Genomic DNA, 23328 nt, shown 5'->3' with positions numbered 1-23328 from the left:
AACCCAATTCTTCTGGGTGCAAAATGAGCAAGGCATGGCCTCCCCCATTTAGATCTCTGGCTGTTCTCCCCACACGATGAATATATTTCTTTTTTTTTTTTAATTTATTTATTATTATTATACTTTAAGTTGTAGGGTACATGTGCATAACGTGCAAGTTTGTTACATATGTATACTTGTGCCATGTTGGTGTGCTGCACCCATCAACTCATCATTTACATCAGGTATAACTCCTCAAGGATCTAGAACTAGATGTACCATATGACCCAGCCATCCCATTACTGGGTATATACCCAAAGGATTATAAACGATGAATATATTTCAGGGCCATCTGGAGGGTCATACTGAAGAATCCAGTTGACTTCAGGAATGTCCAGTCCTCTTGCTGCCACATCCGCAGACAATAGTGTTCCCGAATCTGCGTTGCAGACCTAGAAGAATGTGGTTGTACGCTTATTTTGCTTTTGCTTTCCATGAATGGCCAAGACAGCAAATCAATGCAGTTCAGCAACTCGTAGTGGTATTTCACGGACATACACGATGAAAAGACCATGAGCTTCTTCTTTTGGTTCTTCTTAAAGAATGTAAAGAGCAGAAGAATCTCTTTTCAGAGGGACAAACGACATATCCCTGCTCAAGACCATCCACTGTCATATTAGCTTATTAGCTTTATCACCATCAACATCAACATACAGTGGCTCCTTTTTCAGAGAAATCCTTGCCTGGTCCTCAACTTTTTGAGTTTAGGTGGCAGAACAGAGCATAGTCTGTCTGCGTGTTGGCAAAAGTTTAATAATTTGCTTTAATTTATCTTCAAACCCAACATCCAAGATACAATCAGCTTCATCAATAGCCAGACACTGCAGGTTTTTATACATAAACCCTGGGGTATTCTGCATATGGTCCAGCAGACGGCCTGGTGTGACCACAATGATGTAGATCCCATTAGCAAGTTTCTATGCTTCAGCAGATCTGTTACTACCACCTATTATCAACCCATAGGTGTGCACATGGTGAGTCATTAGATCCTTAAGAACACCGAAAATTTGCATGGCTAGTTGTCTAGTAGGTGACAGAATAAGGACCCCTGTTCCATTCTTGGGCATTAACTTTAACTTAACAATGAGTTCAACTGCAGAGATGAAAAAAGCCAGGGCTTTACCACTGCCTGTTTTTACAGCTGCTAGAAGATCCCTGCCTTCCAGAAGTAGTCTGATACTTTTATGTTGAATTTCAGCCATGTTTGTAAAGCCCATTTCTTTTATTGCCTTCAGAGTGTTTTCATTGACAAGATTACATAGAGAAGCAAATGAAGTATCCTCAAAAGCTCCTGTCAGTCCCAGGGGCAGGCTGGGCACCTCACTGTCATCTTCATCATTATCTAGCTTCTCCACATTATTTTCTGTTTCTTTAGGAGTCTTGGCACTTTCTTCTTCAGATTCCCCTTTGTTTTCAGTTTTTGCTTTTTTTGTATCAGGCCCAGCATCATTCACCAGTTTTCTCTTTTTCTTCTTCTTTTTCTTTTTTGATTCTGAATTGGGAGACTGCATTTCTGCATCTCCATTGGTTAATACGGTGGATTTCTGGGGAGATTTTTTAACTTTTACATTTTCCACTCTTTCTTGAGAAATGTCTGCATTTTGAGTTTCTGATAAGGCCACATTTATAGAATGTTTTGATTTTTTAACCTTTCTATCTCCCGTTGTTTCTTCAGACACATCTCCATTTTGAGTTTCTGATAGGGTCAGATTTGAGGCCCCCTACAACTTTAGATTTTGCTGCCACAGTTTGAGGTTCCACTTCTCCATCTTCTTGCTCAGGAGTTTCATCATCTGGTGAGACATGCTGTCCAAGAAGTGCCTAGACTGCCGGGCCACACAGTACAGCTCTGCATTCCCATTTTTTACATGTTTATTTTGCTCCTCAAAGAACTCCATGAACCCAAGGTGTTGGTTGATGGAAGCCTCTGGTCATCCCAACTGAATCTCCATTCCATCTGGGAGCAAGGGCCCCCAAAAAGCATTAAGTAGAAAGTTGCTTCTCCAAGACTCAAATACCAAGCAGCTATTTTCTTCCAGAGTTGAGGAAGGTTTTCCAAATGTTTCTTTAAAATTGCTCTGAAAATCTGAATCCAATGGAATAAACTAAATAGGGCTGTTGATTGTGGAGAACATCTATCACCGACTTTAAACCTTTTCTCTTTCTAAAAATTCTTTTTGACATTGTAAAAACAATATATGCTTATTGCAAAACATTAAAACAATACAGAGGTGCATAGATATAAAAGTGAACGTTCTCAGTAGCTTCTTTCACTCACTCCCATTTTAGGAGGTAACTGTTAGGAGGTAACATTACCACTTTAAGAAGTAACTAGATTTGTATATCACAAGATCTTTTGTGAGCTTTTATATCCCACCTCTATACACACCTGCATATGCATGCACACATGTACACAGTTACATGCCTTTTCTTTTATACCAAAAAATGAGAGCATACTCTAAATTTCATTATGCAGCTTGCAACTTAATACACCACACATAGATTTGTATGTCCATCAGTCATAATTCCGTCGGTTTATCACTCATAATGGGAGTAACACTGTTGTCCCCTTTCTTACCTTGTAAGTTTGCCATGAGGATTAATCATATGTTCAAAGGTACGCAAGGACAGTGGTACTAAAAAATGGCACAGAAGGCTTTGAGATGGCCATGGATGTATTATTTTACAGAGACATAATACAGATTATGTGATGGGCTTCAAGAGTAAGGATGAAGAAGTAATTTCTTGTTTTCCCCCTCTGAATGGGACACTTCGTGATCTGCATATTATAAAAAACATGAAAGTGAGGTCAGACTTGGCAGGGAAATTGCTGGCTACAAGCTTTTAGGACAATTAAAAAACAGCAGGATCATTCTGGCACAAGCTTCAACCAGTTGGCAGAAAAATGCCTCTTCTGCTCCTACGGTGACTGGCAATTCTAAGTAAATGGCTAAAATTGCCTTTCATGTCTGCCGGCAACTTCTTTCCTGAAGTCTTTGAGTCTTGTTGAATTTGTTTGATAATGAGTATCTTCTCTATTAGGGTAAATTTGACATGCATAAGGATTATTTCAACTCTGACAGGACAGAAATTCACTTGTTTCCAGAATTAGGAATACTTGAAAATTTGCTCAAGTCTAAAAATGAATTTTTCCCTAAAAGTTTTCTTCTTTAAGACTCTGTTGCCATATACAAAGACTGTATTTTATATGATTAGTGACATACTAATAGGCCTTTTGAAATATTAAAAATAGCTCCCAAACCCCTGTGATTTTCTTTGGTGAAGTCCAAGGACTTGGAATCCCAGTTAGGGCATTATTAACTTAAAATATTCCTACTCACTTAAATTATAAGCTGTCAATAAATATCACTTCTCTTTTAACTTCAATTCAGTTTGCCCTGAGACTACATTACTGACCATACGCCTTCCACCCCTGATATCTAGCCAAGGCAGCATCCATAATTGCCTGTTGGCTTGCCTCTGAGAGCCCAGTGTTGGACAGCCTGTATAGTAGAATGGTTGAAAGCAGTCTTTGGAGCTCCAAGGGCTCTGTACATTTGCTTGAGTTCCCATAACATGGTGGAGATGGTAGCACCTACCTCAGAAAGTTGTTAAATTAATTAATCAGCCCATATAATAAAGCACCTAGAATACCGCCTGGCCCATAAAGTGTCATTATTACTGTATCTTTTGTATTTAAAGTCATTCTCTTTAACTGTTGTTATTGGGATGAGGTCTGTAGCTTTTTATGCTTCTGGGAGAGGAAAACCTCTTCATCTTGTTCCCTGCGTCATAAGAGAAACAAAGAGGAAGAAGATGATATAAGTGCAGTAAATCTTCCCTTCATATTTGGTCAGATAAGAGCAGGGGCTTGGAGCCAGGCTGCCTGGCTTGACCACTTAACACTAGCAAGTTTCTTAACCTCTCCAGCCTCAGTGACTTTATCTGTATAAAGGGGATAACAATTGCCCCTGATCACAGGGCTGTTGGGAAACCCAAGACAGTGTGAGTAACGGACTTACACATAGTGAGTGCACAATATAGATAGCAAGTAAGTTAATTCTGAGGCAACAGATTCAAGTCTACTACTACTGAGCTCCGACTATGTGTCTATTCTATATAGGGACTGCATTTAACAATATTCCCACAAGGAACACACATTATCTTCACTTAACTGATAAGAAGACTAAAGCTTTGAAAGGTTAAATGACATGCAGCAGTTCTCCTGTTAGAAGGCGATAGAGCTGAAATGTGACGCCAGGTCTTCTGATTCACAGGCTAGTGTTCTTTCTTCTAAACCCTTGGATATCTCTGTGAGCCACGCATATCTGATTACCCCAAGGATTCTCAGGGTCAGCAGTAAATAGGGTAGAGAGACCATCAGTCCCTGCCTTCTGCTTACTGCCAGAAACCTTTCCAATTATTTTTGTATGACCAACACATATGTAAATGCCCCACATGCTTTAAACAGTTAAACAATAAAACGTAATTTTCCCATAATCCTACTCTTGGATTCTTTTCTCTCAAAGTTTCATAGACTTTCTTAGAATGTCTAAATGACCCTCAGAATGTTTTTCACCAGAAAGGTTTTGTTGTTTTTTTCCCCACTGATTCCAAAACAGTGAGTTGATTCCTCTTCTTCCTGGAAGTCTTTCTAGGTCATTACAAATAGCATTTTTCTTTATAGTTCTCAAGTGACCTTTAGTGCAAACATTTCTTTCTTCTTCCTGGGGTGGGTTCTGACATCATTCTCCAGGAACACAAAGGCCTCCACAAGGTTGATTTATCCTGCTGAGACTCTGGAAAGGGTCTCTTCTCCTCTGACCACATCTTAATTCACAATTGAGGGAAAAATATTTAGCAATGAGTCTCTTTCCCTATTTTCTTTGAGCTTGGTTTTTAAAAGTCAGTTATTCTAACATCTGCTTGGAACATTTTATTGTCCCCAGTCAGAAGTATGGTTTTGTATTTTTTAGCCAATTATTTCTTATCTTTGGTTACTTTTGCTCTTTTTTAATTCAAATCAGCCAGCATCTGTTCCCAGGATTCAGTGCCAAGGTGCCACCCAGTTTAGGAAAGCTAATCTTTGATCTTTTTCTTTTGCCTCTTCTTGGTACCACACACTAGTTTTCATCCCCAATTCCCCCACATTCTCATACCTCCCTTTGCAAATTCACTTGAGCTTTTAAAAAGAAAAGAAAACTTTAAAAGGAGAGCTAAGATGATTGTTCAGATAAAATGCTGAATCCAGACAGCCAAAAGCTGTGTGGTTTTCTCTGAGTTTGCTCTGTTCTGCCTGGATGTTGTGTGGCTTAATGGGGAGAGAAGCTGCCAGCTTGGAACAGAGCAGAAGGATTTTCAGCATCAGCTCCTCCCATGTCGTGGGTCTCTGGTAAGTTTCCCAGTCTTTTGTTACCCAGGTAGCTTTTTCATGTCATGGGCATAATGGTAGAAACCACCTCCATAGGCCAAATGGAAGGCACAACATTAATGTCAGGAGAGAGGCCCAGGTGGCTGCTTCCTTACTAAGACCAGTCTCTGATATTTGCAGTTACTTTTCTTTCACTTCTTGGTGCAAACAGGTTTTCTTTTAAACATAGCTAACAATGATTTTGCAGTTTCACACTGACATAAAATTTTTGTCCAGCTTTTGAAGGAAATCTATTTATGCATGATGAGTCTTCTGAATTCTAAATCACTGTTATAGACATTTTTAAAGAGAGAGTTGTATAACACATGTAAAATGGAGTAACAAAACAGTTTTTAAAAGTGCTTAGGCCAGGCATGGTGGCTCATGCCTATAATCCCAGCACTTTGAGAGGCTAAGGCGGGCGGGTCACCTGAGGTCAGGAGTTCAAGACCAGCCTGGCCAACATGGGAAAACCTCATCTCTACTAAAAACTACAAAAATTAGCCAGGCGTAGTGGCAGGCGCCTGTAGTCCCAGCTGCTTGGTAGGCTGAGGCAGGAGAATCACTTGAACCTGGGAGGCAGAGGTTCCAGTGAGCTGAGATCGTGCCACTGCACTCCATCCTGGGCAAGACAGTGGGATTTCATCTCGAAAACAAAAACCAAAAAACACCAAAAAAAAAAAAAAAATGCTTTAAAGGTACTTTTTAGTCACTTAGTCATCCAATCAACGAACATTTATTTAGTGCCTTACTCTGTCAGATGCTACATTAGATCCCAGCAATATAGTAGCAAGGAAAAAGATACACAGTCCCTGTCTTCCTGGGGCTTAGAGCCCAGGTGTCTTCTGCCACCACAGTAGGAGTTTGAATATGAGTTGTGGCTTTTCTAAGTCAAATGTAAAGCTTGACACTTGTCTTGAAACCACGTGAAAAGCCACAGGACAATGGAAGAGAAAAAGATGTAAAAAAAAAAAAGAAAGACTCAGGAAGGGGAACATCACACACCGGGGCCTATCACGGGGTGGGGAGGGGGGATGGATGGCATTGGGAGTTATACCTGATGTAAATGACGAGTTGATGGGTGCTGACGAGTTGATGGGTGCAGCACGCCAACATGGCACAAGTATACATATGTAACAAACCTGCACGTCATCCGCATGTACCCTAGAACTTAAAGTATAATAATAAATACATACATACATACATACATACATACATAAAGATTCTGTGATTCCCAGGAGGATTTTATCTCCTGAGCACTTTCCTAAGCAGGTGGACTTTTTTATCCAGGGCCATGAGCCTGAATACAATAATTCCTTCTATGGTGTGGAGATCAGTGACCAGCCAAAAATAAGGGCTAGCAAACTACTTCCAGTAGTCAAATCCAGTCTACCACCTGTGTTTGCATGGCCTATGAGCTAAGAATAGTTTTTACATTTTTACATACTTGAAAGAAATCAAAAGAATAATAATATTTTGTGAAACAGGAAAATGATATAAAATTCATATTTCAGTTTCCATAAATAAAATTTAATGGGAACATAGCCTGGCCCATTCATTTAAGTATTGTGTTATAAGGGCAGAATTGAAGAGTTGCGACAGAGACTGTATAGTTGGCAAAGCCTAAAATATTCATTTAAAGAAAATGTTTTTTGACCTCTGGTGTAGAAAACTTTCTGGTGCTGTCACTTCACACTTGGCCGTAGCCATCTCCTTAATTGTTAAGAGACACAGCAACCCCAAACAGCCATCTTCCTTTGTATTGCATGAAATACAGGGTAAGCCGTAGGAACAACAGAGAATGGGACGTTGATAAGCAGGTTTGAATTTTCTTAAGCCACAAACTTGAGTGTGCAAACTAGATAATACTATTTTGTATAATGTAACTTAATTTACTTAACATTATAACATGCAACGTTAATCATTTCTAGAAAACCTCTGTGTTTTCTCAGTCTTTTCATGTTAAAAATTCAGTTAATTCTGGATTTTCTCTATTGTCTTCATCTCCTTTAGATGGCACCTGTGTGGGGTAGCCTACGTGGCATTCCGGCAAAGCCTGCCTCTCCTGAGAGGTATCCCGCCTCTAGTTACTAGCACTCCAGCAATATTCATTACCTCACCTGGTCTTGCAGCTTTCTCTTATAATGTGCTTTTGTCACTTCTGCCGGATACCTGGGTTTATCAGTGCTCTGCTACTCTTGAACTCTTCTCGAGTATGTGGAAACTTTGCACTGCTCTTCCACGTTTTCTCTGGGGTTGCTAGAGATGAGTAGCATCTGGCCTTCTCTGACCCTTCCCACCCGCCCCCAACAACCCAGGATTCTGGGATAGGAACCAGGTCTGTCTGACAATGTTCTTGCATTTAATACTGCCATCCCGCCTCTTCCCATAGCCAGCTTCTTGAGTGGAAAACGCCCCCAAGCCTGCTACTGCTCCCCCTGCAGTGGTGTCTCTTGAGTTGGAAAAACAGGATGTCTTCTCTTTCAGGGCCGTGATCTGAGGCAGGCTGGGAGGAGGGAGGAGGAGGCATCTGGTTGATAGCCCTTTGCAAAAGGAACATACTTGTGCTTCCCAGCTCTGTGCATGCTCCAGCCAGCTCAAGTCCGACCTATTGGCTCTGCTTGATTCAGCAACTTCAGACTCTGGTTAGGCCAGATGGAAAATCAGTCCTGGAAAAACGAAAATGTGAAAAACTGTGGCAGAGAAGGTCATTCACTCCCTCATAAATCTAAACACACTAAGCCCATTGAAGGACTTGCCAGGAAAATGTGATTTTCAGTTTTCTCTTCGGGTTCAATTTATCTTTACTGCTAAGTAGTCAAGTTGAATTAGATCCAGAACCAGATACAATTCTACCCTTTTTCTTAGAAGGGAGGGACCCCCACCTTCTTGTCAGTGAACTAGCTACCCCATCCTAAAGACTGGTATTTCCTAAGTTAGAAATTCTAGCAGATCTTCTTTTAGGTTTCTGAACTGGGTGCACCCTAGGTTTCCTTTTCTCAGATGAATGAGTAATTGCATCTTTTCTGCAATGCCTCACTAAAGATGAGAAACAGTTACTCGGATTGCATTTCACTTCATTGGGTTTTGCTTTTTGCAGATGGCAATTTTTTTCTGCATCTTATGATCTCCCTTGACCTGAAGCATAGCCCCATCTATCATCCTGCCCATTCAAGTTTGTAGTTTTGAAAGATGCATAATAGAATGGAATACAAGAAAGAGCACACCTGTCCAGGCAACTTGACCAAATGAACCCTCATGTCAATGAAGGCATTAGAATAGGCCCTGGAATACCTTTACTTCCATGATATTACCACAATTGCATGTGAATATAAAACACGCAAAGCATTCCCCAGGCTGTTATTGGCAAGAATCATAGTTCCCATCCTATGAAGATAGAAGCAGAATAGAAGAGAGTAGTCCAGGTGTATTTCCTACCTGAATGGCAAAGTGGAAATTGATGTATAATTTTCCATATGGAAACAACTTGTTTCCCCACATTCATTGCTTCAATAAGGACAGATGCCCGAAGGCAGATTCCTTCAGGATGGAGTGAGAGGCTGTTCTTCAGCTGCCTGTGGCAGTCTTACTACATCATCACAGAGTCTTTGCTATGCCTCCCTTCAAGAGATGGAGCTTGATGTCTTTTGCCTGGAATGTGAGTGGGACTTAGTAACTCACTTTCTAATGTAGAGAATATGGTAGAGGTGACAGCATGTCACTTACAAAGACCAGGACATAAAAGATACTTCTGGCTTCCTCCTTGCTCTCTTTGGGATCTCTTACTCTAGAAGAAGCTGGTTGTCATGTCATAAGAACATTCAAGCAGTCCTATGGAGAAGTCCACATGGTAGGACCTGGGGCCTCTTTTCAACAGCCATGAGAGTGAGTCATGTTGGAAACAGCTCCTTCAGCCCCAGTCAAGCCTTCAGATGACATAGTTCTAGACAATATCTTAACTGAAACTGCATGAGAGACCCTGAGGCAGAGCCACCGAGTTAAACTATTCACAAATTCCTGACCCACAGAAGCTGTGAGATAATAAATGTTTGTTGTTTTAAATCTACAAAGCCAGAAATTATAGAGTAATTTGCTGTGCAGCAATAGATAATGGAGTCCCCCTTGGAGAATATTTCGTTGGTGGTGAAAATTTCATTCTATGAGTTATTTATGATGTATACATTTATGTTGAATGGTCATTTTAAAAAAACTAGTCTGCTTTCACAAGGAATAGGACTGATAAAATAAATATTCTTATTAGTTTATAATCTGAGCTGCTATAACTTGATCAAACATGTTCCTAGACAATTTAGTGGATACACTTAAATGTTCCCTCTATGGATTACTTGAGTAAATAAAGAGAAAGTGGGGTCCAGACTTATCAACCCACTTCGTTGTAACAACAGAGTTAAAAGGATACTGTGGGGGTTTTAAAATATGCATGAAAATTCTTTGACACCCTTCTCATTGAGAGGTGGGAGTCTGTACCCTCTCCCTGGGAATCTGAGCCAACGACAGTGACTTGATTGTAATGAGTAGACGACTCTGTAGACAGCCCCAGCTGAAGTGTCAGTCAAGAGCCAGTATCAACAACCAGGCACAGGAGTGAATACACCTTCCAATGAGTTTTGTCCCAGTCATCAAGTAAGTTACTCCCCACTGTCAAGTTACCCCCAAGTTGTGACCCCATATATCATGGAGCAGAGACAAAGTATCCCCACTGTATTCTGTCCAAATTCTTGCCCCACACAATCCATGAACCTAATAAAATGGTTGTTTTATGCCATTACGTTTTGGGGTAGTTTGTTACATGGAATACCAACCTGAAGAGATGTATGGAAACAACTTTTCTTCATCTTTCAGATTAGTTGAAAACAATACAATTTGGAGACAAGAGCTAATTAGCAATTGAGTTAAGCTATGACCATTGAAAAGACTTAACTTGAGGGCAAAATGTAAGTTCAGTAGAAAGGTGGCAACATGAGAGCCCAAGCAGAGAGACATCCGTGTGGTTTTTGCTCTGTTGTTGTTTTCTTTTGCAAATTGCATATCTCTGAGGAGAACATTAAAGAGCTCGTTAGGCAGTATAAATAGAGCTAGACACAGCATAAATTTTACCTTTGAGTTTTCCCCCTACTTAAAAAACATTTGCAATTACAAAAAAATTCAAACAGAGAAATACAGAAAGTAATGAGACATCTAAGTTTTCTCCCCTACCACCCAGAATTCACCCAAAGTTAACATTTTGGGACATTTTGTAGATTTTATTTATTTATTTATTTTTGAGACAGGGTCTCACTCTGTTGCCCAGGCTGAAGTGCAGTGATGTTATCTCAGCTCACTGTAACCTCTGCCTCCTGGATTCAAATGATCCTCCTGCCTCAGCCTCCCGAGTAGCTGGGATTACAAGCATGTGCCACCCCACCTGGCTAATTTTTGTATTTTTAGTAGAGACGGGCTTTCACCACGTTGGCCAGGCTGGTCTCAAACTCCTGTGATTCACCCGCCTCATGTGGCCTCAAGTGATTCACCTGCCTCATGCTGGGATTCCAGGCGTGAGCCACAGCCTATTCTTAAGTAAGATATAAGCTGCCAGATACATTTGGAGTTTCCTTCTTCTATCCAATTCCAATTATTCCATTCCCAGAGGTAGCCACTGTCCTGAAGTTAATGTTTCTCCTTTGCTTTCACCTTTTCATTACTTTAAGCATAAATAATTCTGAGGCTGGGTGCAGTGGCTCATGCCTGTAATCCCAACACTTTGGGAGGCTGAGGCAGGTGGATTACTTGAGCCCAGGAATTTGAGACCAGCCTGGGCAACATGGCAAAAGCCTGTCTCTACAAAAAATACAAAAAAAAATTTAGCTGAGAGTGGTGGCATGCAACTGTAGTCTCAGCTACTCTGGAGGATAATGTGGGAGGATCATTTGAGCCCGCGAGGTCAAGGCTGCAGTGAGCAATGATAGCACCACTGCACTCCAGCCTGAGTGACAGAGTGAGACACTCTCAAAAAAAAAAAAAAAAAAAAAAAAAAAAAAAAAAGAAGAAGAAGAAGAAGAAGAAATAGTTCTGAAAGTTATAAAGTTACCTTATAATTGCATTTATTGAGAGCTAGTTTTAATGATGCTGTCATCATTCAATAAGTTGATTTGGTGAAGACAAGACAAATGTTTGCTCTCTCACTTACTAATGGATTAAAACTTCTAGGATACGTGCTCTCCATCTAGTGGTAAAAACGGGATAACCATAGGTGCACTTATGTCTGATGTAGAGGAATGAACACACACCAAGGGCCTTCTGTGGACAGGACACTCCTCTGGTCTCTGTGTGGGAGACACAAATGAAGAGAAGACAGACTCTGGCCCTCAGGGTGCTAAATCTATGGAACATTGACCACGTGGTCAACAACCACATGAGGGACACAGAGGCCCAGAGAGGTCAAAGAACTTGCTCCAGGTCCAACAACAAGTAATTGACAAAGCCGCAAACCAAACTCTGACCTTTCTGACTTTGAAGCTCATTCTCTAAACTGTGATGCTTGATAGTACTTTTAAACATTATTTCTATATTGAAATAAGTATAGATTTCTTGTGAAGCAGAATATAAATTTTCATGAATTGTAAGGATTTAAGAGAAGAGCTTTCAAATAAATTCGGCCTGTTTCTTGGATAGCTCTAAATCCTCAAATCCAGGAGTTTCTGCCTTTAAAGGTCCCAGGGAGGAAAATGTTGAGAAGCCCTTCTTGGGGATGACCTTCTAGCATACAGCAAGGGAAAGTTCAGAGCGGGAAGCATGGCACTTGAAAGAGCACTAGTAACTGTGATATTGAAAACTGTTAACACCTGGATCAACTGGGCACTGACTAATAGAAAAGAGCATTGGCTAAATAGGCCAGACACAGAGCATAGCTACCAGCTTAGCTTTAACTATGCCTACCATCTTCTTCCTGAAAAAAGAAGGCTACACGTCCTAGGCAAGGGACAGGAACCCAAAGAAGGGCGAAGATTTAATAAACTATCCACTGCAAATTTCTTTCACAGGTTCTAAACCGGCTCTTTCTCTTTTATGTTCTAGCCTTCATTAGTCTCCCAAATTAGAAACCTTAATGTCATTCTTGACTTAATTTCTCGATTGGACTAGAATCCAATCTTGATTTCTCCTGCTTATCTCATTGGTCCCCCGGTTGTACTTCGAGGGATAGAGAGAGAATTAGGTGTGCCTGGAGCAAAAAGACCAGAAAACATGATTCCATTGAAAAGGAAATTTTCTAGATGGAAGAGCAGGTAGAATTAGTTGGGATATGGTTTGGGCAAAGAAGTGGTAAGAGCATAGTGAGTGAGGACGAGAACACACTCCTGCACACACTCAATCTGTTAGGTCAGAGAGCACAGGAGGAAAGGTCAGGTTACGGAGGGCATGGAAGGTCATCTGTGCAGCTTATGGTCTATTCTAAGGGCAGTTGCAAGCTGTGGGAGGATTTTAGGCGGGGATGGGGGGGCATGTAGAAAGATATGATTTGTATTTTCAAAAGATTACACTGACTGCAATAATGAATTCTAGGATAGCAAGACTGGAAGCAGGCTAGGAAATTTTACAGATGTAGAGAAACAAGAGAGTGGTAGTTTGGATGGGAGCAGTGGTGAAGATGGAGACAAGATAAGATATTTTGAATATGATCATAGGTAGACTCCATAGAGAGCCCTCTGATATTATCCAGTTCAACTTCACCTTACAGATGAGAACTTTGGGGTTTGGAGAAGTAAAGAAATGTTGAGTCACCATCTATAGATGGCAGAACTACTACTCTGATGTGAGCGTTTAAATTCCAGCCTAAAACACTTCCTGTTGTACCATACTACTTTATATATTGTTTTGTGTGTGCTTGCTGTTATCTCTTCTGCCAGACTGTAAATTTTCTGAAAGCAGAGAAGTTGCCTTAAACGTGAACAACTGATAAACTTTTGGTTTGCAGAGGCTATGGCCAAGATACATTGTACATGAAATGTAGACATAGTCCAACAGTCCCAGGATCACTCAAACCCAGGCACATAGATGAAGCTCATTGACATTTCTTAAATCAAAATGAAGTTGAATTACATACAAAGGTTCCAATCTGCGGAAAACCAAATCCCATTGAGATTCAGACTCCAAGAGAAAGTTCAGATTCTTGCTTGAGTTATGAGAAGGGAAAATTCTAGAGGAAACCCACATTAGTTCTTTATGGAGGAGAAGATAATTGCCCTTGCAGAAACTGTCCCAACTGACCTCAAATTGGGAAAGCATTTGCACATTCCCTTCCCTCAACTCAGGGAGGAGTTTCACATGGGCTTAGTGGAGGGTCCACATACCCTTCTTCGAGACCTGGCAATAGAGACTCTGATGGAAAGGGCAAATGGATGACAAATAGCTCCAGGGGACTCTCTTTTCACTTCTGCCTCTAGGCTGATAAAACAGCATTGGCTGAGCCATCATTTTGGGTGTTGTTTTTATCCAGAGGAATATGCAGAGCCAAGTAGAAGCCCAGGGGAAAGCAACCCTGGGGACTGGCCTCTCATACCTAGCTGTGGCTTAGGCTTCTGGCTAAAATAAAGGAAAATGGGAGAGAAACATCGAGTGTATAAATCATTTGATCTGATTCACTAAGGTAAATGAGCAGAAAGGGATTAAGGATAAAACCAGATAGAAATCATTATCAGGGATTAAGTCATAACTGGAAATAACAAGTGTTCATTTAACTCAACCATTTCCAGTGTTATCTCATTCAGGAGTCCAAGCTTGACAGGAAACAACTGGAGAGAGGTACAGATTGGGTGCAGGTGAGGAAACCCTCTCCATCTGGGATAGTTGGCAGCATCAAACACAGCCATCTGGAAAATCTCTAATAAAAAGATGCCACTTGATTTCAGACAAAATGCCAAACATTTGTGTCTGTTATTAATCATGAAGTTATTGAAAATTAGCTTTGAGTAGCTTGGGTACTGATGACCAATGAATTAACGGTCATTCCCTATACCTTATATTCGCCCTTTGTCTAGGTGTGTGCAGCGTTGGGTAAGGTCCTCCTTAGGACAGATCTATTTCCTTGTGTTCTCAGCCTCTCATTCTGTGTCCCTCTCCCTCTCTCTCTGGCACCTGGTGCTTTCTTGCTACAGTGAGGATGTTTGGAACTCCTAACCAGGTCTGCCCACCGATCGATGTCCTACGTTCCTAGATTATTCCTTTACTTTTCATTGATTCCATAAATCCTCCCACTTCCTCAGCACACTGATCTCATGAACCCACTTGGAGGAAAACAATCTGATTGACCTTATTTATGCTATGAGTTGGGTGATTTATGCCCTAAGATATGCATTTTTCAAATGGATGGATCTTAATGGTGGGACAATGTGGGAACAAGAGCCACCCCTTGCACTTCTAATATTGTCATGTACTTTTTCTTTCATTGCCCTTATGTAGTTTGTAGTCACATAATTGTATAGTGAACTAATTAATTTCTTTCTTTGAATTAGATGACAAGTTTAGGAGAGTAAGGCCCATGACTGTGTGCATTTCTCAGCCCAAAGCCCCATGACTAGGCCAAAAAGGAGATGAGGGAATACTTCTAGTGTGAATAAATGAATGACAAATGAATGAATTGAATTTTCAAGTACAGGTAAGACAAGCCTTTTTCAAATCTGCTCCAAAGCACAAAGACCAACCAAACAAAGAAGACCCTGAAATCGTGAAAATTGAAAGATTCGTGTAGGGAGCTAAACAATTACTAATTTTTTTTTTAATCGTAGCATTGTGTAGAGATTTATTTAAATTAAAAAAGGAGGAGAGACTTCATTGGGGCTGACAGGTAGGTTCAAGGAAGCAAGGCCCAATTACTTAATACCCTTTGCTTTCAGGGCATCTTTCTCCTCAGATAAGAAAATAAATCAATATCATTAATTCCCACCTCCTTCCCCCACTGCTCTGATGAGACGAATGATTTGGAAACAGAACCTCCAGCCTGAGCCCTGTGTTTCCAGCTCCCCAACTGGCAGTCCTGCCACCCACCCCTCCCACTCCTACCCCTTCCCCGATGCAGACCCTCTTTTTCTCTGGCTTCCTTGGTGATGAGATATGGGAGTGGGATGTTGTATATAAAATTTGCCATTTTAGCATGAGCTCAGCCTGCGCTGCAGAGGTGTCCTTGTTCTGCCTGGGTTTCTATGAAAAGGAGATAATTTAGGTAAAAGTGCCTGGTGCATAGTAGGCACTCCTAACATGAGACTTCTTTTCCTCCTACCTTCTTAGTTCATTAAAACACTTCTGAACCACTGTTGTGCAGCAAGCATCTCTCTTTATCTTCTGGCCTAAAAAAGAGGTTAAAATGTTTATAATTAATTAAACTGAAAGACAGTAAACTGGGATTAGAAATGTACATATTTCTATATGTGAAAACGAACGAAGAAATTCTAAGTTGCGGTAGCCTGTATTCCCTAGAGTGGAGGACTCTGAAAGAGGGTGATTTATCTTTGAGCATCACTCAGGTGCCTTTTTTATAGAGTCCTGCTGTTGCTATGGAAATTGCATCTGTAGAAATGTGTGCAAATCTAGAATGGATTGCCAGTTGCATGAATAGGGAAGTGTGGGCAAGGGGCGGGCAGGCTGACACCTGTCAGTCTCCAGCACTGGTCCCGAAAAGAAAGAATGTGATTGAGGAACATGGAGAGAGTGCTGTGAGGCAGACACCACCATAGATAGCTCAGTGCCTGAGAGACTCCAAGACTATTTAGATTCTCCAATCTCCACTCTACCACTTAGGATGACCATTATGTCTGTTATCTTAGTGTTTCTAATGGAATAAGAAATAATGAATGCTATTAATATAGCATCCCCTTTCACTGTCAGTGTTACCCTGGTTTAGTTGATAAACCAAATAGTCACACGATCACTACAGAATATAGTTTCCCCCATAAAATGAAAAAAACCAACTGGAAAGGATCCTGTCACACTTTTGACAAGATTTTATGCACAGGACTTAAGTCATTTATAAAGTTACTTTCTAGGTAAGAACTATGTCTCCCTTTCTCTGCACTTCTCCCACAGCTTCAATTGAACAGTTATGCTTCGTACCCACCCCAAAAGGAACATATATGTCTTTTATCATCTCACAGGGAAAAACTAAAGTTGTACTGAGTCACAGAACTGGGGATCTGCTAGGCTCACTCACTAGTGAAGTGACCAGCTCTTACATATCAGCCTTCCAGACTACCTATTTCAAAATTTGCACCACAAGGAAAAAATAAATGACTGCCTATAGTGAACCCTACGAGGCTGGACCATTCAAGGTTTCTTGCTGTGAGCAACATAAATAAGAAGGTGATATGTTGAAAGGACACTGGAGACATACAGAATCCTTGCGGGGAGGCTGGGGAACCAGATTTAGACAGTGGCAGGCAAAAAGTGGGCCTGGGCAGCCAGACCACAGCCAAGATCAATGTCACAGTTGTCCTGTTCAGACACTGCTGCCTCTGGCGGTGGGCATTGGACCCCACTGGTCCACCATGGTGGGCACCGTGGCCATGACTGCCCCACAGACTGGATGTTGTTGCCACTTTTGCTGCCTCTAACAGATGGAGAATCCATGATTCCTCCTTCTTTGCCTAATTAGCTTCTGATTCTAAGCCCCAGATGTGTGCATCTGATGGGCCAAGCCTACTCTGGGTGTGTAGGCTCTAGTAGCAAGCAAGGCTGGAAAAGTGAATATCAGCACTTTTTGGCTTCTACAGGAGAAAGTGGATTTTGTCTACAGCCACAGGAAATAAATTCTTTTTTTCATTTTTTATTTTTATTATTTTTATTTTTTTTAAAGACAGGGTCTCACTGTGTCACTCAGTCTGGAATGCGGTGGCACGATCATAGCCCACCACAACTTGGAACTCCTGGGCTTAAGCAATCCTCCTGCCTCAGCCTCCCAAGTCACTGGGACTACAGGTACACATTACCACACCTGGCTATTTATTTTTATTTTTGTAGATACAGGATCTTGCTATGCTGCCCAGGCTGGTCTCGAACTCCTGGCTTCAGGCAATCCTCCCACCTTAGCATCTCCATGTATTGGGATTACAGGCATGAACCACTGAGCCCACCCAGAAAGAAATTCAAATGCTCTGCAGCCTAAAATATATTTGCTACATGGGGAGATGATGAGAATTAAATCTGAGAATGTCAAGGGCCTCTATATATAGATTTTAGAAATAAGATCTCTTAATGTCTATCGAAATCAATGTCAAATGTTTCAAAACAAGGTCTTAAAGCAGGAGTCTCTCAGATTTCTAGAAAGGGGTGATAATTTTTAATTGTCCATGGCTTCGGGTCTAATGCTAAAAGAGGAAAGGGAAAGGAGGAAGAAAGGCTACTACTTAAAATTCCTGGGGACAGGGAAGTTCACAATCCTGGATTGAAGACGGGGAACATCTGCCAATTTTGCACCATCATCTGCCAGAAATTGCAAGCAACCACAGAGAAAGGATGTAATAGGATGGAAAGGTATTGAACCAAGGTCCAGAATTCTAATCACAGAGAGAAGGTAAGAATGTGGGCCATAGTAGACGAGAAGAATTCCATGGTGAGCTGAGTGTCACAAGGGAGTGGAGTCCTCCAGAAATCTTGAGCACCTGGGTGGTTCATGCACCAGGCTGTGACTCAGAGAGAGCCTTTAGGAAAGAGGGACACAAGGATGATTTGAGCCAAAAAACATAGGAAGGGTCATCTAATTATGGGACAGGCCAGCTGTCAGGGCAAGAAAATTTGCCAATGTGTCGCTTTGCCTGCAAGTTATAGAAACCCAATGCTAATTAGCTCAGGCAAAAAGAGAATTTGTTGGAGGAATAAGGGGGTGCCTCATATAACTGCCAATAAAGCGTGGAAGGGGCAGCTCTGACCCAGTGATCAAATGTCCCCAGGGCTCTCTGTCTCTGTCTCTCATCTCTACTTCTCTCTGAAGAGCAGAGGCATCACTGCCTTGAAGCGGGAACAGCATTCAGCCCATCGGGGAACAGGATTGTTCACAGAGTTAAAGTCTTATGTCCTGTGGCTTCTACCCCCAGAGGGGAGATGCTCCTCTTCTTTTAGTCCCAACTCTGTGGAAATAATCTAATGAGTCTGGCCTCCCCGGGTCAGGTGTCCCAGTTTAAGTTTCTGACCATTTTAAAGGGCAATTGCTAGTTGTAGGCAAATAGCTAATATTGTTACCTACTCCCGGGGTGATCGATTGTGGATAGAGAGGTGAAGTCTTGATCAATCCACCCTGGGTTCATTCTCCTTTGGATCTGTCAGATATGCATGGAACAGGGTCGTGTAAAACAGGCACAGCCCTGGAGTTCCACCTCCCTGAGTCCTTGCTGTTCTCAGGGAAGGAAAAATCACTGTGAGCTTCAGTTGGTGTCTGTTACATCCAAGAATCTGGATGGGAATTGGAGCACAGAGTTTTTTCCTGGGAGGAAACAGGTAGGAGTCCCAATATTATATACCCTGTTTTGCCATTCCTGATAACAAGGCAGTTGGCTTGAAAGAACAGTATTGCCGGGAGCCCCTGAAGGGCCGGGACAATGTCTCATCACTGCTGGGTATATTCCAGGATGCTTGTGAGCAATCCACGATGGTGGGGTTGAAGGGGGCTTGCTACAAACTTGAACTTATAAAGTGCTGGTGAGCATGGGCAAGTGCCCACTGTGCTGACCTGACAATGGGGAGGACTTGAACTTAAGGAGGGCCTGTGGCAGGGACAACAGGCACCAAAGCCGCGTAAGAGCCACAGATGTTGGTTTTTGCTTGGAATTGTCAAAATGTAAAGGTAGCTTACCTTTCCTGCCTACTGTTCACTCCTAGATAACACATCTAAGGCTACCCAATTCACATTTGAAAAGGAAAAATGTGGTCAGTCTCTGTTTCCATCCCAAACAACTGCCATGAGGGATTCTTGAAGGAACTGACTTAATCGTACAATTGTTTTGATATCACACAAACAACCACAGTTTGTAGTTTGGAAAAAAATGTCTGTGTGCATTGACCTGACGCCAGCTGATGGCGGCTTCATCTCCCGGCCTGGCTGGGTTTTGCTGAAACCAGACCCTAAAAAGTATACTTACGATATTAAACTTGTATTTCTTAGTGTTGGAAGAATTTTCACTTTCTCAACAGAGCTGGATAATTGGAAAAGGACAGGGGAAACTCCCGAAAAACTGTAGTTGAGTGTATGCTTGACTGCTCGTGAGAGCAGGGACTGGCATCCGCCCCCTAACTTACATGTGCCACTGAACATTTTATATGAAGTTCTGTTTCAGGGACTCAGTTAAATCTATGTTTCACCCAGCTCTCTCCATATGATAAGTCATGGTCTAACAGCCTTCTTCCACGGCAAAATAAAGCTCCACGAGTGGATTCAACCATCATCTGCTACTTGAAAATGCCTCAGAGTCATCTTTTTCTGTTTCTGCTTTTACTTAAGTTTCTGTCTTTTGGACACATTCTTAATTTTTTTTAATTAAAGCTCTATCCTTTTAGGGATATATGTCAACATATCAACTGCTTTGTCACATTCTTTGCTAATGCCAGTGTCATCAGAATTTAAAAAGCTGAAGTGAGGAATTGCGTTTTGGAATGAAAGCCACGTGAGCAGTAAGGGCAGCCAGCCAGAACCTTCTGGGGAAGAGAATGAAAGCAGAACTGTGGTGGAAGCGTTTAAATCCCCTTTACAGTTCCCGTCATCCTCCCCCATTTCCCAGCCTCTAGGGCCGACTGGAACAAAAGTGGTGTCATATTCCCTGGGCACACTGCCCTGCCACTGCACTTTTGTTTTTTCGAGTTTTTTTTTTTTTTTTTTAAGACTTTTCTCTCTCTCTCTCTCTTTTTTTTTTTTTTTAGTGCAGTTTTAGGTTCACAGTAAAATTGAGAGGAAGGTACAGAGACTTCTTTCCTGTATACTCCCTGCCCCAACACAGGCACAACCTCCCCCATGACAAGCACTCCCCACCAGAGTGGTGTATCTGTGACATCGACACGTTGTTATCATCCAAAGTCCACAGTTTACACTTGGGTTCATTCTTAGTGTCGTCCATTCCACGGTTTGGACAAATACGTGATAACATGTATCCTCCATTGTAATATCACACAGAATAGCTTCTTCCACTGCTCTCAAAATCCTCTCTGGTTCGCCTATTCAACCCTCTCTTCTCCTAACCTCTGGCCTCCATTGATGTTTTCATTGTCTCCACAGTTTTGCCTTTTCCAGAAGATTCTACAGTTGGAATCATGCAATATGGACCCTTATTGGATTGGTTTCTTTCACTTGGTCATGTGCATTTAAGTTTCCCCATGTCTTCCCATGGCTTGAAATGACAGCTCATTTCCTGCCACCATACTTTTAGTGTAAGCACCAAGTTTTTGCTCTTCCTGTCCCCACCTTGACAAAGCATACATTTTAGAATCATTTCCTTGCCACCAACTTCCCCTGTGTGTGTGAGAGAAAATCAGATTACACACCGAAGTCTAAACATCGTGCTTCTCCACTGGTTTCCTGGTACCCAGTGTCCTCCTGGGCTTTGAGATTTCCTGTTTGAAAACCAAATGTGTTTGCCACCTTGTGGTCTGTATTTTAAAATTTGTTTTTAGCCAGATATTGTTATCAATAAATTCATTGCCTAGGACTGTGAGTGTAAGTGTGCGCCACGTATTTGTCCTTGTTTAGGATTTCCCTTCCGTTTCACAATGATGGTTAAGGTTACGAGGCTATTCATATTGGACATTTGTACATCAGAAGTACAGAAATGTCTCTCAAAACCCTGCATATCAGAATAGTTAGTAGCATGTGGAAAAGTATCCAAGAAGCTATTTCATTTCCATGGCAGCCAGGATCCAGACGTGAAAGCTTTATAGATTAAAATCAATGCCTGAATTGCATTCAGAAAGCCTGAATTGCCTGTCAGACTTCAGGACCAGTGGCTCAATGTGATAAATGAGGTGGAGGGCTGCATCCAGGCAAGGGAGTGCGTGCTGCATTCGCCAGCACTTTGGATCCTTTTTCAAGGCAAATACCAAATGGAATGAATTACTGGGAAACAGCAAATGAATGTCAAGAATTTGAGATGTGGGGGTTATAATTTACTAATTACTGGGAAAAGATGAACACAAAGTCAATGTGTGAAAGAATGTGGTAGGGGGAAGGCTAGATCAGGGAGACAAAGAGAGTTAGCTGCACAGAAGGCTGCTCCTATTTTCTGTTTTGATAAAAAGAGATGGATTTTAGAGGCATAGATACCTGGTTGAACTCTCAGGTTGGTCATTACCAGACTGTGTCATAAATTGTAATTAGCATGAAAAGATAAGTATATGAACACCAAGCTTCATGCCTGGCACATAGGGGGTAGTCAATAAATGTTAAATCTGCCTTTTCCCAGATCCCATTTTATTCTTTTCTTATGTAGTAAGCAATCTCAGCAGTAAATCATAACAGACTTTGCATGATGGTTCAGTGTTGGAGAATGAGCCTACCTTCCTCCCATAGCAGGTCACTGATATTCGAAGACAGTGAAGCAAAGATGCAGAATTGAGAAACTCACAGAAATGCTATCACAAAGACTGGGTTCGCTATAAAACTGCATACATATAATAACTTTTTGATGCCTGTACAGATGTGTACAAAATAATGGACCATGGTTTTATTCTCCAGTGCTCTTGCCTGTCTTTTGTGACACTAATGCATGCTCTGAGCCCAATGGGAGCCAGGCAGAGTAGTCTTATCAATCAGGTGCTCCCAACAGGGCTACAGCTCTCAAGCAGCCAAGACAGGGACTTCCTAGGGTCTCCTTTTGGCCACCAGGGATAGAAAGGGTGTCATCTGAAGAGGAACCATGGAGTAATTGAGCAAGATGTGGAAGAGCAGCCAAGAGACTCAGATGCTTATGTGGACATTTGCCAACCAGTTGTGCAAAATGAAGGGGTCAGACCAGAGCATCACTTCTTTCCCTACTTTTACTAGTTCTTTAAGACACTGTGTAAGGGGAATATGCACTCCCCTTCCTTTCTCGGTACTAGTGCCCTCGATTTTTGGATGTGAATATGGGTACTCAGAATGCAGACCACATTGGCCAGTCTTCCTTGCACCTGTGCCATGTGATGAGTTTCTGGACAATGATACGAAAACATAGGTAGTGTGTGCAACTCCTTGCAAGTATCATTGGAAAGGAGAGTGCATATGTCCTTCTGCTGTCCTTCCTTGTTCTTGCCATGTTTGTAATGGCTGAAACTGGACAGCCATCTTGGACATGGATGTGGAAGCTACAAGCTGTGGAAGGCAGAACAATGCAACAGAAGGAGACGGGGTTCCTGAGGCTGTCTGGGGCCATGGCCAACCCTAGACTAGATTTCTTTTATGTGTAAAGGAAAAATGTCAGCTATTCTGGATTTTATGTTATTCAAAATTAAACCTTAATCTTAATTAACTAATGGAGGTTTGAATAGATGTTCTACTAAAATAGGTCCCTTGGGCAAATAAATCCTGGAAATGCTGTGTATTACAGACACTTTTTAAAGATTTGCAATGCACCTTAACACATTACAGGCTCGTATCCGTGGGCTCTTGCAACTCAGAATGTAATCCCTGGACCAGCAGCATCAATATCACCCACGAGCTTCTTACAAATGCAGAATCTGGCCTGGCTCAGTGGCTCATGCCTGTAATCTCAACACTTTGAAAGGCTGAGGTAGCAAGATCCTGGAGCCCAAGAGTTTAAGACAAGCCTGGGAAACATCGCAAGACCCTATCTCTATTTTTTTAAAATGTAGAATCTCAGGCAACCCCAAACCTACTGGGTCAGAATCTCCATTTTTAACAAGACTCCCAGGTTATT

General features: G+C 41.7%; 1 protein-coding gene and 1 long non-coding RNA gene across 2 annotated transcripts; both read right to left on the bottom strand.

The window, feature by feature from the left end:
• Positions 1-797: 797 nt before the first annotated feature.
• Positions 798-2633, bottom strand: LOC126962270 (ATP-dependent RNA helicase DDX18-like). Its single transcript, XM_050803133.1, has 2 exons — positions 2618-2633; positions 798-1735 (listed from the first exon to the last, which is right to left on the bottom strand). The coding sequence occupies exons 1-2, from the start codon at positions 2631-2633 to the stop codon at positions 957-959; spliced, it is 795 nt and encodes a 264-aa protein (XP_050659090.1). The 3' UTR covers positions 798-956.
• Positions 2634-13877: 11244 nt separating this feature from the next.
• On the bottom strand, positions 13878-21999 carry LOC126962305 (uncharacterized). The gene is made up of 4 exons (XR_007728640.1): positions 21971-21999; positions 20661-20667; positions 15723-15771; positions 13878-14327 (listed from the first exon to the last, which is right to left on the bottom strand). It is a non-coding gene; the product is annotated as an uncharacterized LOC126962305 (long non-coding RNA).
• Between the last annotated feature and the right edge of the window lie 1329 nt (positions 22000-23328).

This window comes from Macaca thibetana, chromosome 9 (assembly GCF_024542745.1).
Source record: "Macaca thibetana thibetana isolate TM-01 chromosome 9, ASM2454274v1, whole genome shotgun sequence".
Classification (NCBI taxonomy): Eukaryota; Metazoa; Chordata; class Mammalia; order Primates; family Cercopithecidae; genus Macaca; species Macaca thibetana.
This window is presented reverse-complemented; position numbering and strand designations above follow the sequence as displayed.